Source organism: Callorhinchus milii, unplaced genomic scaffold (genome assembly GCF_018977255.1).
Source record: "Callorhinchus milii isolate IMCB2004 unplaced genomic scaffold, IMCB_Cmil_1.0 Scaffold26, whole genome shotgun sequence".
Classification (NCBI taxonomy): Eukaryota; Metazoa; Chordata; class Chondrichthyes; order Chimaeriformes; family Callorhinchidae; genus Callorhinchus; species Callorhinchus milii.
Window position 1 is genome coordinate 6,004,069 of NW_024704767.1, and position 19,078 is coordinate 6,023,146.

The following is a 19,078-nucleotide window of genomic DNA, read 5'->3' on the forward strand; positions in this document are numbered from 1 at the left end:
TGCTGATCCCGGATATGTGGATACAGTCTGGGAAGAGAAACACTGGAATCGCGCACCGATCGGTCTGACCCGCATCCCTCGCCACCATGGAGGATGATCTCGTCTCAGAAGACGACATATGTAGGTACCCATCTCTCCTTTGCAGCCTGTGTCGATGGCCAGAGAGTCAGTGCGCGTTGATGCTGGTGCTGGTGGGTTTGGTGGGGAGGGAGGAAGGGTTTAGAGGATGGAGGAGCATTTGTGTAGGGTATAAACACAGGGGACATACACACGGCTGCGCTGGGGATGGGGGGGGTTTGTGCTGGGAAAAAGCTTATAACCCCCTTCCACTTTAATTCAGGCTCAGGGATTGCGTTGGGTGGTTCGTTATCCGATGACATTTATCGGAACAGTTTCTGCGCTAATTACGCACCGAACGAGAGGCTGCGACGCGCACATCTGGAAGTGTCTGTGGCTTCTGGTCACTCAGTGCACTCTGAAACATCTCAGTGTCAGAATAAAGCCTCAGCCTCACACACCCGGTTATTTGCAAACTGCTTTTGGGGGTGAAATTACAAAAGGGACAATTTCAAGGGCGTGGGTGGTGTTTTTTTTTCTTGCAAGACACTAAAACCCGAAAGAGTGAGAAAATGGTTCTTTCAGTACGTTTTGAATGCCCGACCTCATGAATATTTTAAGTGCAAATGTTTAGACACAAAACGCAGCTTCTATCAAGGGGCCAATTGCAACGTTCGCACCCCCCCCCCCCCCCTCAGGCTTTTTCACAGAATAATAAATATAATTTACCACCTTTCAGCCCAACTCCCCTAATCTATCCATTTTTATCCATTGTGGGACATGTTTCAAAAGCTAAAGACTGACCGTGTTAGTTAGAAAATCCGAGAACCCACATAAGATGATAATAATTCTTGCATTTGATATAGCGCTTTTCACGTATTCTCGACGTCCCAAAGCGCTTCACAGAATATACTGTAAACAGTCGTAGATTGAAAATGACCAATTTATTATTGTTTTTGTTTTTGGAGGGATTATTATTAGGCTCTGTGTGGCGTAAGGAAACTTGCCCAAGGTTTCGCCCTCTGCCTGGAATTGAACTCAGGTCTCTCGCTTGCAAAGCGAGTGCTCTAACCACTGAGCTACAGGACTCCACATAAACAGGAGCTGTAGCTAATCCAACAACAACAACAAGATTACATTTGCAATAGCACCTTTCACATCAGGAGGACGTCCCAAGGCGCTGGACAGTGCACAGCATTTCAAATCCAGGGACTGTAGCTAAACAACAGAGAACAGTAATTGTAATCTCAATGTATTGAGCATTGAAAACTCAATGTACGTATTTCTTCAGGGAATAAGAGACCAGTTAGTTTACATCTGGTAATAAGCAAAATGTTCGAGAACACTTTAAAAGACAAAATGTGGGTGAATGCTTTACTTTGAAAAACAGAATATTTACCTGCCTCTCTTTCTGACACTGCTCCCCCCCCCCCCACCCCCACCGCATCTTAAAAGTAGACATTGGGTCAGGAAATCCTGGACATCTACTGGATTAGTGTTCCACAACAAAAGTAAAGAATTTGAAATTCCTTAGCTGTTACCAAAGGTGTGTCATCACAGGGTTGGTCTCAAACTTCAGGTACATTTGAAGGTGTAACTGTTTGGGATGTTTTTGCCGGTCTTGACACACTGAAGACACACTTTTATAATCAATAATTTTTTTTACATTTATGATAAGAATCTTTGCACGGATGAGGATGTCTCAAAGCTCTTCACAGGATTTACTGCATATTTGTAGGTGACCATGAATCCAGCACAAGCAACAATTTGCCGATAATGTGGAATGTTGTCTGGCAAGGTTGACTAATATCTATTGACCGGTTGGGTTTGACCTTTTCTAAAAAAAAATCCAGACACTGTAGTTTTTTTTAAAACAATTTTTTAAACAATTAAAAAAAATTGTTTTTAAGAAAAATCGGTGTGTGATTCCAGTCTGGATTCTGTGTAACTGTTCTTAGATTGTAACAACAACGACAACTTGCCTTTACATAGCATGTTGCATACAGGTAGCAAACAACAAAGCAATGTCTTACAAACAGCCATGCCGAATTTTATCTGCAGGATTGTTGGTCGGGACACTGGAAGAAACTCCCCTCACCTTTTCCCAATAGTGCCGTGGGATTTTATTGTCCACCAGGTCAGACACAACACTAAGGTTACTTGTAAACATTTATTAATTTTTACATAACTTTTTCTTAAGTACTTCGATCAGAGAAGGAGTTCCATGATGCAGCCAAGGCAAATGATGTGGCTAAAATGGAAGAGCTGTTAAAGAAAGGAGTGAATAAAAACGCCAAGAATAATGTAGGTAAAATATTTGTTCCTACCCTGCTTCCCAAGTGATATTGTGGTACACCTTTTGTAGATGTATGAAGCTAATCTTGCAAACAAACACATACACAGACATAGAATTAAACCCTTCCCTTCTGCATGAGTCAGAAACCCAGCAGACCAAAAACATTTTAAATCCCAGTAATTTAGCAATAATAATAAAGATTCTTGCATTTGATACAGTGAACATTGAAAGGTCTCAGAGTGTGTCATAGATAATTGATGTTAAATGTAGTGACTATAATTGTGGCAGTCAATTGGCACTGGAAACATCTCACAAGTATTCAAAATTTCATTTCATTGATATTTGAGGGCCGCCGCTGTGCGCATCCCTCAAATATCAAATGCAAAAATCATTATTATTATTGCTAAATTACTGGGATTTAAAATGCTTTTGGTCTGCTGGGTTTCTGACTCATGCAAAAGGGAAGGGAAGGGTTTAATTCTATGTCTGTGTATGTGTTTGTTTGCAAGATTAGCTTTTTACATCTACAAATTCTTTAATTGGCTGCCGTATCTCGTCCACAAAATTCACAGTCAATTCACTTTACAGTGCATTCGGTGAAGCGCTTTGAGTAGTCTCGAAGACATGATAAGGTGCTATGCCAAATGCAAGGATTATTATTATTATTGTGCGGGGTATTGCTGTGTACAAGATTAGCTGCTGTATCTGCGTCCAAATACATAGTAAATAAACTTGACAACAACAAGGCTTTATATAGTGCCTTCCACATAGGGTAACATCTTGTAATGCTTAAATTACCAACAATTACCTGTGAAGCTCTTTGAGAAATGTGAGAGAAAACAAAAGAAAATAAGTGTCAGGAACACTTGGTGTTCAGCGATTCTGCAGCCAGATCAAGAGAGCTCGACAGAAGAAGCTTCCTGGCATTTCAAAGGCCTAAACCATGTCGCAAAAACAATTCAACTGTGAGTCTCTGCACAGCTTTAAGCTCTAAGCTTAGAGTCATGCTGGTTTCTCTTCTCTCGACACATCAGTGTACTTTTGGGTGCTCAAAACTTCAAACATTATTTAAATATGTTCTCACCGTTGGCAACCACTTTATGAGACCAGAAACATTCAGAAAGTAATCAACATTTGCACCAAATTCTTTCTCCCCTTTGCTGACAGTGCTGGAGAAATCATACTGCAGCTTCCATTCGTACACATAAGCTGTTTCTTGTGCAATACACGCAACTTTACATTCATCTAAAGTTCATCTGCTTAATTGGCTGAGTAGAGTGGTTTGAATGCTGTTGAACTCCCTCACATTTGGCAGCTGGATCCACATAGCACATTAACAGCAAACTATATAATATTACAAGTGGTACTTATTACACACACTCTTTCAAGTTGCTTATGTGAGCCGTGTAAACAGCAGGTAATCCAGACCAGTTCGATGTGGAGCTCTGCCATTCACTTCTCTCCAGTCAGAACTTTGATGCATATGGAGTTGTGTATCTAAAGTTCATACTGTATTCTGAGTGATAAAGACATCACATTCCTAATGCTTGTTGACCAAATGTAAAAAAAAATTCTAAATGGGTAAGAGATGTGCTTCTTTGTGATTTCTGGATATTCCTGTTCTGAACATCAAGAAGTGGTCTGGATATACACTGAATTGTCAGTGCAAATGAGGAGATTCTGGACAGATTAAACTACTTGATGCATTATTCACATCAATTAGCAAACTGACTTGTATAACACCTTTTGTACATGACAAATTCTGCATCCAATCTTCAATGAAAAGGTTACATAGGATGACTATTTGCGAAATGTATTGAATAGTTTTGATGATGGGGCATATTCTGTAGTCATTTGATTATTTGTGAAGCTCAGGAAACATCTGTTCAATAAATCTCCTCGACCAGAAAGATATGCTGGGTTGAAGCCACAAACAGTGTAGCTGATTCTTTTAATGGGTTGAATGGCCTTTTCACATTCCATGCATTTCCGTGGTGTTCTGTAACTATTGTAAACTATGTGGAGATATTTCAATGTGATGAGGTGCAGGGAAAGTACAAATTCACTCTTTCTCTCTTCATGTTAAACTTTATTTGAGCAGGTGTTCTGACAGAGTTCACAGTAACAAACCTGGAGAGCGGACTTGTTTGTGGTACTCTGAGGGTTAAAGTAATTCCAAGCTCTATTATGTTCTTACTCTGGCTCCCACTCTGGTTCCCTCCTGAGAGATTTCATAGCTCCAAAATTTGAACTTCTAAAGATGGAATGCTGCATGCTATTGTTTTTCATCTTAGCCTTTAACACGGTAGCGAGCCAAAATATTCATCCGCTTCTAAGCTGCTGATCTGTCTTCTCATTCTGATAGTGTTTTGCTTCGGATCGCAGCTTCACATATTGTGTTGCATAGTCACTGACTATCTCTGTACTTTTGCCATTGCTCCTCGGATTGTCATTTTTGCTTCGGGATACAGAAATCTCTGTGATGATCACCTTGTAATTTCTTGCAACTAACTAATCTTCCTTCAATGTTATTTTCTCCAGATAGACAGAACAGCTCTGCATTGGGCAGCAGGCGCTGGACATGAACAAGCACTCAGATTACTTCTGGAATATGATGTTTCAGTGGATGATAAGGACAATGTAGGTCTTTTATAAAATCAGACACGGAATGTTTACTTTTTGACTGCTCCTGACATTCAGTGGATTGAGATGTAAGAGTATTGTACGCAAACTTGTGTTGTGTATTTAAGATCAAAGGGAAAGGAGTTCTCTAATCCAGAGCAGAAAATTATAGAATGTATTTAAGAACATAAGATGAGAAGGCGTGAAAAGCTTCATATCAAATTCAAAGATTATTATTATTATAAAAAGTCAGGATTTTAAAAGCACTTCCAAAAGTATTCCAGTGAGTATACAGTATACAGCAATACTCTGGTATTTTCTTGCACTGTACCAGACAGCAGTATGAAGTGCTTTAAGATGTCCTCCTATATAAATATAATTTGCTGTATATCTGCTCCTTGGGCTTTCTAAAGGGACCATCCCATTTAAGTTAAATAGAGAATCTCGAAGATCTATATACCTTGCATTTATGTAACACCATCAGAGAGGTCAGGGTGCAGTGGGAGGTGGGTTTGCTCATCCTTGAAATATGAACATTTCCGCTCAAAATATAATCTCTTTCAGAACTTCATCATTTTCTTCTATATGGGGAGCACCTTGTAACTAATTATAATTAATTATAATGTTAAATATTATTATTTATAATATAAATAATTGTAATTATTGGATTTGTTCAAAACTCATGTTAATTTGAGAACTCTGGGGTGTTACCGTCAATTTGTGCATTTAATATAACTTGGAAAATAGACATGAAACCTAATGGTATATAAATTAAAATAAAGCAGATATCACATTGGTTTGCATTGAATAAATATACTTGTAGTTACTGAGTAGTTGTGTGGCTCCAATTAAAAATTAGCTGATATCTGTCAGCTAACTTAATACAGTGAGTTGGAAATGTGTGTTTGCAGTAGAAAGTTGGTTGTCTGCATTAATTCAGACAGGGCCCATTGCCGATCACAGCAGAAAATTAGTCACCACTGAAAATAAAAATTGTCGTTACTACTAACCAAAGAAATGTTCCATCAGGAAGTCTCTGTAGTAACACTATGACAATCTACATTTCTTTGCCATTCCAAATCTCTCTAATTGTCTAGCTCTTTGTCATTATGACTTTCTCTGTCTAACTCTACATGATATACTTCTGAATAAACATTTACCTTCAATGTGGATAGTTGGTGACACACGCTGTTCAGTTGAACCAAGTTGTCAGCATTGCATGTTACATTTCCTTGTGTTTGACATGTTGTAATATGTTCTTCTGCAGTTTGGTATGAACGCTGTCCTTCTGGCATCTTGGTTTGGTCATCTACGAATACTCCAAATCCTGGTGAACATAGGAGCAAAGCTAACGTGTAAAAATAAAGTGAGTACCTGCTCCCGAATCCATGGTGTAAAATGCATATGAAATTTTATTTCTAATAAGTGCTTAAAAAGGTAGGAGCAGGAAGAGCTAATAGATCATAAATGTGGGAGGGGAACCATTTTTATCTTTGTTAACAACTGTACCATATTGAGAACTGTTACAGTAAGTTAATATGAGTTTTATGTAGTGTATTGTATAACTATATTGTAGTGCATTTTAGCTAACTTGATTCTCTTCTTGTCTGGATCAAGAATGGCTTAAATTTACTGCACTGCGCTGCCCAAAGAGGTCACATAAAAGTAATGGAATATATTACAGAGGACCTAGAGGATGTGCAGCTGGATCAACCTGATAAGGTATCTTGTCAACTTTACGGCATGCTCCCAAGTGTTGTTTTTCTTCAAGTGACTTTAAATCTAATAATAATAATCCTTGCATTTGTTATAACACCTTTCACATGGGGAGGATGTCTCAAAGCACTTTGGGGGATTTATGGTAAAGTGTAGTGGCTATTTTGTAGGCAAAACGACTAATATGAGCATAATTTGTGGTAAATTCAAAGGGTAGCGATTGGGGGAAAAATAGCTGTTCCACTTGAACTAATTACAACTTTTATTTAATCTACTTGAAAATTAAATAAAATATTTTGTTCCGTGTTCACTGATCTGCTCCTTCAGCCTCAAACCTACGGCACCTCCAAATGTTCACAGCAATCACGTATCTGCTTTGGGACCAGCCTCTTACTCATGTCCAATTTGAATCTCTCTCTCTCTCTCTTTCACTCTCTCACTCTGACCTATTTTCTGAATAAACTGCCTTTGCCAACTTGTTCTTGCCAACATGATTCACAAACAGTAGGACACAAAGAACTAAAAACTGAAGAAAAGCAGCCTGTAGTTGTGTGAGCAACATTTTTGTGCCCTTTCAATGTATAGGTATATATTTTCATGCTCGCATAAGTACCTGAGCTCTTTCTGGCATTTGTATCTTCAAGCCTAAACCTACTTGATTGGGGATGCTGAGTGACTGGTGAGAAATGCTATTTCAGTGTCGTCTTTGTGTATTTGACAAAGACAAATCTTGAATAAATGGCTTTTCCATTTCTAGTTTGGTCAGAGATTTAGAAAGTATTCACCATCCCAGAAGGTGTCTTGAGTTGTGTGATCCTGATAGAAACTTGGTATCGGTTGTTGCCTCTTGCAGTGTCTGTGTCCCCAGGGAATGTTTAAGTACACAAAATGTGCCCAAGACTCTCGGTTTCCTTCCAGAAAATTTCCTGCGTTTTGTACAGCGAAAGTAAAAGCATTTTCCCAATAGACCTTCTGAGGAGATCACCAACTAGTGCTATTGGTTAGTTTCTCAACCTTATTGATTTATTGTACAATTTTTTTTCTACAGACTAATTAATTGAACAGGTTCTATTTTTGTGAGTTATTCATTCGTTCTCCTTCCACTATTATTCTCTCTCTCCCCTCTCCCCCCACGGAACTGCTTATTGATTCATTTCTCTGATCAGATTCTCTCTCCTGCTTATGATCCATGTTGTGTCTCAGATTGGACCTAGTGAATGAAGTATAAAGGTTTTGTGTTTTGTTTCTGGGTGCGGACTCCCAATTGTGAATCCCCGGCAGCAATCGTATTTCTCAACTGCATTGAAGCAAGCCGTAGCACCATGTTTTCACAAGCAGCATTGTGCTTATTTGAAAGGAGTTGAATAATTCATCCCGGCTGGTGACCTGAGGCAATCGTCAAACATCAAGGATATCCTTCCGTTGGACAAAATAAAACTTTGGAAACTGTCTTGCGTTCAACATAACACCCCTTAAAAATGCTTGAAAAACAACTCGATTGAGTGCTTAATTTTTCGAGGCTTTCATTGTCAACATGACATTTGCTAGGTTTACACTTGCCATTTCCATCTTCTGACAATAACTTGTTTCTTACAGATGGGTCGAACGCCACTTCACCTTGCCGCTAGTCATGGCAAACTTGAAGTGGTTGAATTCTTAATTGGTTCCGGCTGTACCCACGGCTTGAAAGACAAGGTAAGGGCAAACTTCGGTCTATTTATTCTGTAGCCACTGTTGGAATCTTTTGCAGGTTGGAGAGACGGAAATAAATGTTTCCGCATTCGCCTGCAGTTCATTCCTTTCTAGATATCTATCTTGTTTCCTCTGGAGAGCTAATATGGATCCTGCCCCAACCACTGCACCCAGGAGAGTAATTCACAACTGTGTGTGTGTGTGTGTGTGTGTATGTAAAAAAAATCTAAAAAATCTCCCCTTCGCTGCCTTGCTAGCTATGCCGATTGATGCCCTCTAGTCAATCAATCCCTTTTTTTTGTAGGAAAAGAACACAGCCCTTCATTTAAGTGCCAGAAATGGACATGCTGAAGTACTACAGAAAATAATTGAAACTGCAGTGGAGCTGAATGAGAAGAACCAGGTGAGTGAGGTTTTTTTCTCAACTCCAGTTAAAATGTGCAAACAAATTTGCCACCACAGTACTTCATGATTAACAATCTATTTTAATATAGCTGCCCTAGGGCTACAGTGAGAGAAAAGTACAATAGCAGGGAGGATGGATGACTGGAGGTTAGCCAATAAGATGAACTGTCTCAGCTCGATTCAAATGAGCATAAATTTGGTTAAATGAGTTAGAATTTGAAAGAATTATGAATTAGGAACGTGCTGTCCATAGCTTTATGCTTGAAAATATTTCAGAATCACAAACAATATGGTAGTATAATTTCATAAAAGCACTTATGTGAAATATTCAGAAGGGATGTGCTTTATTACACAGCATTAAGTTAATTTCTTTTAAGTGTGATCCAACAAAATCAAATGCAATTTCAGTGCACTGCTATCAACTGTTTTTTCATTAGACATTCCTTACATATTTTTCTCTTTACAGGAAGGTCAAATAGCCTTGCATTTAGCAGCTGAAGAGGGTCATTATGACTGTGTAAAACTGCTTTTAGAAGGTGGAAGTGATGTGAACATGCAGACAGATGTGAGTCGCGATTCATTTATTAAAACGTTAGCATTCCATCCATCTCCTATGTTCGTGTTCATCACAATGCAGTTCTCTTAAGTTTTAAATAAAAAGGTCCAAAATCTGTAAATCTTTATTCACTAATGGGCTTTTCAAGGCTCAGGGCGGCCTGACAGGAAGATCGAGATTCGACAGTCAATTCATGGTCATTGGCATTGATTCTGATATCAGGGATGGGGCTTTGCGTTAGAAGGTTAAACATTGATGGATGGAACCACATATTATGCATTCCATTATAATAGACGTAGTGAAGAGATCATTATTTTTAGCAATCCAATTAAAATAGACCCAGTCGTCTAAACACTGAGAATAATAGGCCTCATTCAGTTTTACCTTCAGGTGCTTTTCATAGCTTACCTACTCAAATGCAATTCATTGTATAGTTATTTCAATTTTTAAAAAATAAATCACTATTCTCTCACGTGAAATCAGGCTGTTTTGCTTTTCAGATATATCTCTGCCTTCTCACACTCACTCATTTTGTAGATTTTCAGATTTCATAAAGAGACATTTTGCAAATTTCACCAGTTGGATGGCTGACAGTATTTGCAAATAGAAATGCAATTATCACTACTAATACCAAACTGCTACTGAGAGGGAGTGATAGATTAGTAGTAATAATAATCTTTCCTTTGGATGTTGTGCTTATAACGTCAAAATGTCTCCAAGCACTTCACAGGTTAATTCTATAACTCTCTGTAGGTGAATATGGGTGATCCATAGGATTCCACCATGCAATTCCTGAACCCAGTAGTCCCTACACCCTTCCTCATTTAGATTTAAAAGCTCCACCATAAAGGGTTAAACACAGGATATAAACATCTTGCCTTATTAAATGTTGAACACCACAGAATCTGTCACTTTTGTTGTAAGTAATCAAAGATAATTTGATTTTATTAACAGAAGTCGATGAATGCTCTCCATTATGCTGCACAACATGGCCATGAAAAAGTTGCCCAGCTGCTTATTGAGGCAGAAATAAACACTGATGCGGTTAATCATGTGAGTGTGGGAAACTGTTTTTCTGTCTTCAGAAAATACTGTGCTGTGTTTTGCGTACTGTCAATCTTAATTACAGCTACAAGGTGAGGCTTAATGTCTAACGTTACATAATGGAAGGGAAGAAGGGTATGGTTGTTGTACAGGGTGTATTTCTCTAAAGAAGGCTCAATTCCTCACAAAGGTAAACAGACAGCTCAAAAAAGACCAGCTGAAAGTCTGCCATGTTGGCCACTGAGGATGTTGGCACTGTAGTACAAGTTGTGGCAAAACAGTGAAACAAGACACCTAAATAACGTCAGGATTTCAATTGAAGATCCTCTACCAGATCAACAAGTTGCAATAATTCAGATATAAAATTTCCTTTGTAAAAAAATACAGAATTTCCCTCCCTCCCAAGACATCAAGCTTCTCATACAGAAGCATGTTTTCAAAAAAATTGATAGTGAAGGGAGCAATTCAGACAAAGCAGAAAGACAGCAACACAGTGTTAATGCAAATAGCCCAAGGATTAGGTCAGCATATTATAAAATATTAAAGCAGTCTCTGTTTCTCAACTACTTCGTTAGGAAAGAAGAACTTGGTAACTCTACAGTCATCTTTATTATTAATCTCTTTCTAATGTGAATCTCATAACCATAACTGTGTTAAATGTACACAAATTGTTTTTTTCTATGTTAATTAAAGCATATGGCTGATTATTTAATGTTCTACTTAAATTGACACAAATATTCATATTACAAAACAATAGGCTAAAATTTGCGACGCTCCCAAATGCATTCCATTCCTAAACCTGATCTGCATTAGACACTGATCTTCATTAAAACATATTTTCTTAAATTGTAGGCCATGTTAGGTGTCATTTATCTGACTGACTCCCCAATGGGCCCTTTAGCCAGTCATTTCAAAGTGGGGAAAAAAAACAAAAGTGTCAGTGTATCAGGTCGAAAATAAAAGCCCAGAAAGGAATGGGACACTGTCACTGTGTGCTGTCTTACAATAGCTTTTCACCAGCATAAAAAAAACGTTTAATTGCAAACAGAATGTTTTTACGCAGAGGATTGTCAGTATGTGGTATGCCGTGCCAAGGGGGAAAAAAAACAATCCTATTATCTGGTGACTGAACAGCCACCTTCTGTGCTATAATTCTCTACAGTTCAAAATTTTAAAAGCATTCCTAAAAGTTGCAGCAGCACAAGTAAAAAACAGAACTCATTTGGAAAAGCCTCAGACTTTACCCTCAATACTGTCTATCATTTAGTATTAAATGATAACTAATGGTTATATATTGGTCTTTATTTTGCAGCATCATACCACTCCAATGCATCTGGCAGTGCTGCATAATCACAGCTTCATTGTCAAGCTGCTGATTGATGCCGAGTGCGACTTGGATTTCGCTGATTATGTAAGATTTTACCTTCTACAAGTCTGTTTGTGTCAGATTTTTGCTGTTTCCTGCCCGATAATATCTGAGTATTAAAGATTAAGTTAATTTTTTTTTAAAAATCTTTACATTTCGTAAAGAACCCGGAATACCGAAACATTGCAAAAGCCTTTCACAGTGGGATTATCATCAAGAGCATTGATCACATAATTTAGAGGGAGTTATAAACAGTGCTATTGTTATTGTTGAAATATTCCCTCAAAACAAATTAGTCACTCAATCCACTACTGTTTGTGGGACATTGCGTAATTGGCTGTGCGTTTCACCCAGTCAATCTACTTTACAATCTATCCTGTGAAGCGCTTTGTGACATCTCAATGACATAAGGTGCTATATCAAATGCAAGGATTATTATTATTAATTTGTTTTTTCTAAGAAAAGTCTTCCTATTGACAAAGCTCAATCACCAGCACATATCATACCGATGGAAATCTACAGCAAAGGAGACTGTTCAGCCAGTCATGCCTATGCAGTCTCCCTGAAACAGATATCCACTTAATCCCATTCTCTGCCCTCTTCCCATGCCCTTTTATATTTCTTCTATTCAGATATTTATCTAATAACTTCTTAAGAGCTAATATCAAATCTGCTTCAGTCTGAACAACCCTCTGCATTAAAAAAAAGCCTCCACCTCCTCTCCCTTTGTCATGAATGTCAGTGTGAGAATGGAGCACTCAACCACTGCTATTATGTTTCCTACAGAGGCAGCAGACAGCACTTCATATAGCAGCAGAGAACAGCAGGCAGGACATTGCGGAAATAATCCTGATGGCAGGCGTAAACTTAAAACTGGTTGATAAGGTGATTGCACTTTATATTTCTCACCAACATTTTCAATTGTTTCAAAGTTTGCAGTTATTCTTTGTACGACAATTCCCTCAATGAATTTGCAGCTTTTAACTTTATCCATTTGATGTGAGAAATATTAGTTTTATGTACAATATTGATTTGCTCAATAAAACCTAATGAGCTGAAAAACAACCTTGCAAGATGTCTAGTCTAGCATTTGGATGAATGTAGTGTTGGCCTGGCTGTCAATTTTTAAAGTATAAGCACAGGAAGCTGTTCGGCTATCACTATTACCTGCCAGGTCCCCAGTGGAAATATTTACTGTCCTGGACACGATTGATTTTGAACCAGGTAAAGGTAGTAGAACGTACAACCTTCTGGGCTATTTTAGAATGCAAGATTATAAAATTAGGATCACCTTATAATTGGGTTGGAAAATCTATACAACACAAAATGACTGTCTCCTCTCTGTAGGAATGGGCCAAAATAAATGCCCGGAGGGTTTGAGAGTGTAGCAGTAACTGAGCTGAGCAGACAGAACACAAATGCACATTAGCAGTCAAAAAGATTTGGAAACAATTTTCTTTTTAAAAAAAACATCCCAGAACTAAAAGCAAACAGTGACAATGTGTGTTAGCTTTCTACAGATTTCTAGTAACTGTTCCCAATTTGGTGGAATGTTATCTGGAGTCATTTTATCTGTTAAAACAAGTCAGTGGCATGTGTGACTTAACTTCTACTACACATTGAATTGAGCTCGATTTTAGAGCCTCATTTCAAGTTGATCGACAAATGGGGTAAGTGAAGTTTGACTAAATATAATGGGGAACGATTGCAGATTGAATCCAGTTGAAAGGAAAAATAGCAACTCATTGTAACTGGTTTGTATAGAATTAATTCATTACAGATTCATTTTCTATTGAGATGCTCACTGACCTTTGCCAGCCAATTAGAACAGCTAGTCTAGGGCTTTCTTGACATTTGGTAGGTATGTGAATCGAGGAACAGTAAAGATGAATATCCATCAAACACACAACCAGGCAAGTGGTTCATTAGTTACTTTTCAGAATTTGTCTGCGCACTGCTTGCCATCCTTCATGATTACCTGGTAAATAAAGCAATCTGCTGTCAAAGACACATGTTTATTCAAGATTAGTCACGTTCCAATCAGCTTCTAAGCAGTGTAGCGTGTATGGAGCTAAAACAGCTATTGTTAATTTGTTCATATTTCCCTTCTTTTCCTTTAAAATATCCAGCGAGTGATTTCAGTTTTCAGTTGATTGATTTGAAGAGACCCGACTTTTTGTTGTGAAATGCATTTGATTTTTCCCTCCCTTCAATTTCAGCAAGGGAAAACCTCATTAGATGTGGCTGCTCGTGGGAACAATGTCAATTTAGTGGATATGATTATCAAAGCTGACAGATTTTACAAATGGGAAAAGGTAAAGCCTCTTGTTGCACAGCATGTGTAACGTGAAATACTGCAATCCACATGGACAATATCTGTACCTCAATAACACACTGCAAAACTGAGAACACAATTCAAAGTTTAAGCTTAACCACTTTAGCCACTGCCTTTGAATTAGAGGAATGGGACTGTCTAAGATAGATCATAGACTGCTACAGTTATTTGAGTTCTGTCATTCTCCAAAGTTGACAATGGTACTTGTTACTGTTTCTCCCTTGTGAAGTAGCGAGCTCCATCCAGAGCAACAGTTGAGATTTGCTTGGGTTTATATGTCCATGATGATTCTCATCCATAATTGGGCTTTATGAGAAGGATTGAGTTCCTGGCAACAGCTACGCTTTCAGCCCTCTGTTGGCTGGGATTGGTATTGGAGTACTTCTGATCTGAGGAGTTTGATCTGCTCTCACAGAGTAACTGGAATGCAGAGCTCGCTTGGTCACTTGGCTCAGGCCAGGCTTGTCCTGTCGGAGAGGCCATCCAGTCACCTGACCAGCTCAGGTGGTTGTGAAGACAAACATCAGGTCTCTGAATTGTTCTTTGACAATTTGGGCCTAGAGAGTTTGGGGGGGGCGGCGGTGGGGCTAAGGGTTTGTCTGTGGGGACAACCCTCATTCCCTAGTGGAACATAATTTAGTCTAATTCGGTTAATGGGGTTGAGTGGGGCCTAACCTCACCAATAACGAAAAGATAGATTTTACGAGGTTAGAATTGGGTGTAAACTATTACACTTGCAGCAAACCTACTGTATTCCAGAATTCCAGGCTCTAATTATGACATACACCTTCTCTCATCCGCAGTGTAAACCAGGTGCGTAAGTCAGCATCACAATCCTGATACTGTACTGCGGAGCCCAGGCATGAAAATAGCTTTGTTTTATAATAACTTAAATTCGAGGTTAAATATGGTTACTCCGTTTTGTGTTCATTTCAGGATAACCCAAACGGTGATTCGGATCCCTGGGTTGGAGTACTTCTGACGTTCAAACAAGACCACAGATTAGAAACTGAGCACATTCGCTCAGTGTTGTGGAGATTAGCCACAAAATACCTCAAACCAAACGAGTGGAAAAAACTGAGTTGCTATTGGAAGTTTACTGACGCACACATTAGAGCTATCGAACAACAGTGGACAGGTGGGAAACCTCAGCTTTTCAGAATGCAATGTGGATGCCGGTTTATTCCTTTGAAAAGCTTTGTACTACATGCAAATTGTGCCATTTCCAAACTCACTGGGGATGGGGGCGGGGGAGTGGATTTTACAATGTTTGCAAGGAAGGTGAAGAACGGTGATTTTGAAAAAGTCGTTTTGTTCCATTCAGGTGAATTTATTTTGATGCAACTCTAAATCTTTAATGTTTACTTTGAACACTTTTGTATAAAAAAACAGGTTATAAAAGCTATAAAGAACATGGTCACAGAATGCTGCTGATCTGGCTTCATGGTGTTATTATGGCAGCAGAAAATCCAATTAAAGGACTTTATGAAGGCTTAGTGGGGATTGGAAGGAAGGATCTAGCTGGTAAGGAACAGCAGTTATTTATTTATCTTATCATATGCCTCATTTAAAGTGCTTATAAACAGGAAACAGAATTTATATTTCCTACTTAAGAATCTCTTTCGCTGAGCAGAGCTCTAATGTAACTATGTTCATGCACAAAGCTCTTCTTAACTGGTGCGGAACGCTTGTTAGATTTGCATGTCATTAAAGAGCTGAACGCTTAATGGTTTCCAACCACCCAAGCTTTTGAAGCAGCTCAGAAATGCAGCAAATCAAGTGACTGGGTAAAAATAAATATAACAAATAAGAAATATATCGGGCAGGAATAAGTCATGTTGCTTAAACAAAGCTTAACCGTATTATTTAAAAGCAATTTCATGCATTTATTTACAAAAATAGTTGATTGACTTGATTCTCCTTTACAGAAAGCTTCCGAAGGAAAGCAAATGCAGACACCAATTCCCCCAAGAAATGTACAACAATGTAATTAATTGCAAGTAATCACTTTTGAAAACTGACAACTGAGTTGGCTTCCCACTCAGTACGTGGGTTAACAGGAGATGGAGATGACTCAGTCACAGCTATGAAGGCACAAAGCAAAATGATTCATGTGCTTTTATTGTGCTGAATAGCCAGTTGATCACAATTTATTGCCTGCGTCAATACTTTGTGGGTATTAAGAGCATTTTAAGAGCTGACTGACATCAGATGATGAAATATGCTTTTCTTCCCAGACAAGCAAAAAAAAATCAACTTTCAACATTAAGATCAAACAAAAGCTCTTTATTTCTCTGGCCACCAAACCCAGACGTTAAACCGCCAAAAAACACGATAAGAATGTTTATACCTGTGTATGTGTGTGTGTGAATATATATATGTGGGTGCCATTAGTTTGGAGCCTTTGATGTTTTAAAAAGGTAAAAACAAATGGATCAGAAGTCACCTAAAGTCTTATTCTGCAAACAATTCACGGGTGTAGTCTTAAATCATTCACGTTATATATCATAATATTATAAGTATATTCAATATGTGTTTTTATCTTTGGTTAAATACAAAGGCCTATTGTCCTCATGCTGCCTTGTCTACTTGATAAGTAACTACAAGTATTTAAGGTGTGCTTAAAGTAAAGGTAATATGGATTTGGTTGTAGACAAATAAGGTAGAGTCAAATTGGTCCATTTTGTATCACAGAGCCCTGTACTATACATACATTGTGAATTGTTAAACAAGTCCATTACCAGCTGCTTACACTGGACGTACATTTCCTTTTGAACTGATATCAGTCTGATAACTTGCGGAGAGAGGATAAACTAATTACTGCACTACACTTGTACTGTACACTGAAATGTAAATAATTTTTATTATGTTTGGTACTGAAATTACGGGATCTTTCCCATTTAAATAAATAGGATTGATCACTCCAATTTCCCCTCATTGTAAATTCTTCAAGGAAATAAAAGCTCTTCACGACCACTTCATTGATTACAAAAATAAAACAGCAGGAAGTTTATTTTTAAATTATCGCTAACTATTTATAAATAAACCTTTCTCAGCTTTTGGAGGATTTGTTTTGTTATTTGAGAGCAAAGAGAATGCAGCACATAAAGGTTACAGACAATTGCCTCTGCTCATCATCAGTTGTTGGTCACATTACATTGCATTTAGTCCAGTACTAAATCAACTCATTGTCCAGGCTGTTTGGGCTGCAGCTATACAGGCTATACACAAGCTTTTAGGACTCAATTAAGAGCTGGAATATCTCAGCAAGTCTGTATAGGAAAACATGACAAAGATACTTACATACATACGCTTCATGCAACATTTCAAGTTAAACGTGTGCAGCACATAATCTGCAAATGCAGCGAAGCGTTTCAGAAAGTCTATTGAACATTTTGCCCAGTTCTGATAGAAGCTCAAAGGACTTTGATAGTGTTTTAGGGTTTGGCTGCAAATCATATTTCGTTTTTTAGAAAAAAGCTTTTCACTCTGAAAATCGGGTCAGTCCCAAGTAGCAATAGACTTCAGGGGATAGATGATACAAATGGATATTCTGACTCACAACATACGACGAGTAAAATTAAATCCAATGGCCAGAAGCCAGTGGCTATGTCTCCTGAGTGGTATAAACAGAAGAAGGCAGAGGGATGAACAGGCCCATTTTTTACTTTGGGGACATGCCATCAAAGCAAAAAGATCTTGCAATGTTCCATCTCTAAAATCTTCAATCGATTTCTTCACAAATCACTCCTACCTAATGCAGCCTTTCCTTACAAATCAGGCATCCAGCTATGAATTTTCTCACCCTTCACTGAAACACCTCCAGCACTAAGATGCCTTGACTTATAATAAGTACAAAATGGAGACTAAAATCGAACACATTATTCCGGGTGGAAGCAGAACAGGGTTTTGCAACTTCACATTCGTCTTCCGAGTTGTTTCCTGTAGGCAAACACTATTGTGGAATCCTGTAGTTCAGTGGTTAGAGCACTCGCTTCGCAAGCGAGAAACCTGGGTTTGATTCCTGGTAGGCAGATTTTGCTGCCGATGAATCTCAATGAGGAATCCTGACTACCTAATCTGTACAGCATTAATAAGTGGCTATAGTCAAAGGAGGTAGACATTGTGAAATCCTAAAAAGATAACGGATTATATTTATTTGTAGCTAGGCAGCCCATTTCCCAAAGCAGAGTCCTGTTCATCAATTTCTTCTTTGAAGCAAACAGCATCACCAAACCAAAGATTGAATGAACTCTTACCTTTGCCCCACCTCCAGCTGCTTTCTTAGAACTGAAATTTAACAATGGTGTTAGACTGCAGAAAGGCAAATACTGACTGCAGAATAGCAAAAGGCAACCAATCCAGCATCTGCACTTAACAGGTTCACACAATGAAAAGTAACAATTAGCTAAATTGGAATAGGTTTGGAATGCAATGACCATTCACTAAAGCTGTTGGGTTATCAGCAAATGAATTACATCAGGCAGTTCTCAGAAAGCTAATGAGCATGAATGATCCTAGGACTTGATACATTAAACTATGAGACTCATCAAACTGCATCAGTTTCCACTGGAGAAAATATTAGAACGAGACATGGTATAAGACTTAAAAAAAATTGTTGGAAGGCAGCAATGATGAAAGATGGTTATCTGACTTTTGACCTGCAAGCAGAGAATGATGCAGCACTGGTTTAAAAATTAAAATGAGCCTTAAGGGAGACTGTAGACTTCTCAGAGTGGTGCATTATGTACTGAAGAACATATTCTCAACATGCGAAATTGAGGCAGCAAGTGTGTGCGGTAAGGACAGCGAATTGTTAGTATTTATGAATATTGACAGCCTTCTCTCAGGAAATTAATTGGATGGGATTAATAATAATTGGATTTGATACAGCACCTTATCACATCTGCAAGACATCAAAGCACTTCATAGAATATACTGTAAAGTCAATTTACTGTATACATTTTGTGGGCAAAACACACCAGTCAA

General features: G+C 38.3%; 1 protein-coding gene across 1 annotated transcript; it reads left to right on the plus strand.

The window, feature by feature from the left end:
- Window positions 1-35: 35 nt before the first annotated feature.
- On the plus strand, window positions 36-17,090 carry ankdd1a (ankyrin repeat and death domain containing 1A). The gene is made up of 15 exons (XM_007907435.2): window positions 36-120; window positions 2,258-2,361; window positions 4,895-4,993; window positions 6,243-6,341; window positions 6,593-6,697; window positions 8,288-8,386; window positions 8,688-8,786; window positions 9,255-9,353; window positions 10,299-10,397; window positions 11,701-11,799; window positions 12,541-12,639; window positions 13,974-14,069; window positions 15,026-15,227; window positions 15,482-15,613; window positions 16,018-17,090. The coding sequence occupies exons 1-15, from the start codon at window positions 87-89 to the stop codon at window positions 16,077-16,079; spliced, it is 1,527 nt and encodes a 508-aa protein (XP_007905626.1). The 5' UTR covers window positions 36-86; the 3' UTR covers window positions 16,080-17,090.
- The last annotated feature ends 1,988 nt before the right edge of the window (window positions 17,091-19,078 follow it).

Bases quoted from the DNA above. Each gene is read 5' to 3' on its own strand.
- ankdd1a (XM_007907435.2), top strand. From the start codon at position 87: ATGGAGGATGATCTCGTCTCAGAAGACGACATAT. The intron at 6,698-8,287 runs GTATCTTGTCAA...TGTTTCTTACAG, and splicing joins AGCTGGATCAACCTGATAAG to ATGGGTCGAACGCCACTTCA. The intron at 8,387-8,687 runs GTAAGGGCAAAC...TTTTTTTTGTAG, and splicing joins CCCACGGCTTGAAAGACAAG to GAAAAGAACACAGCCCTTCA.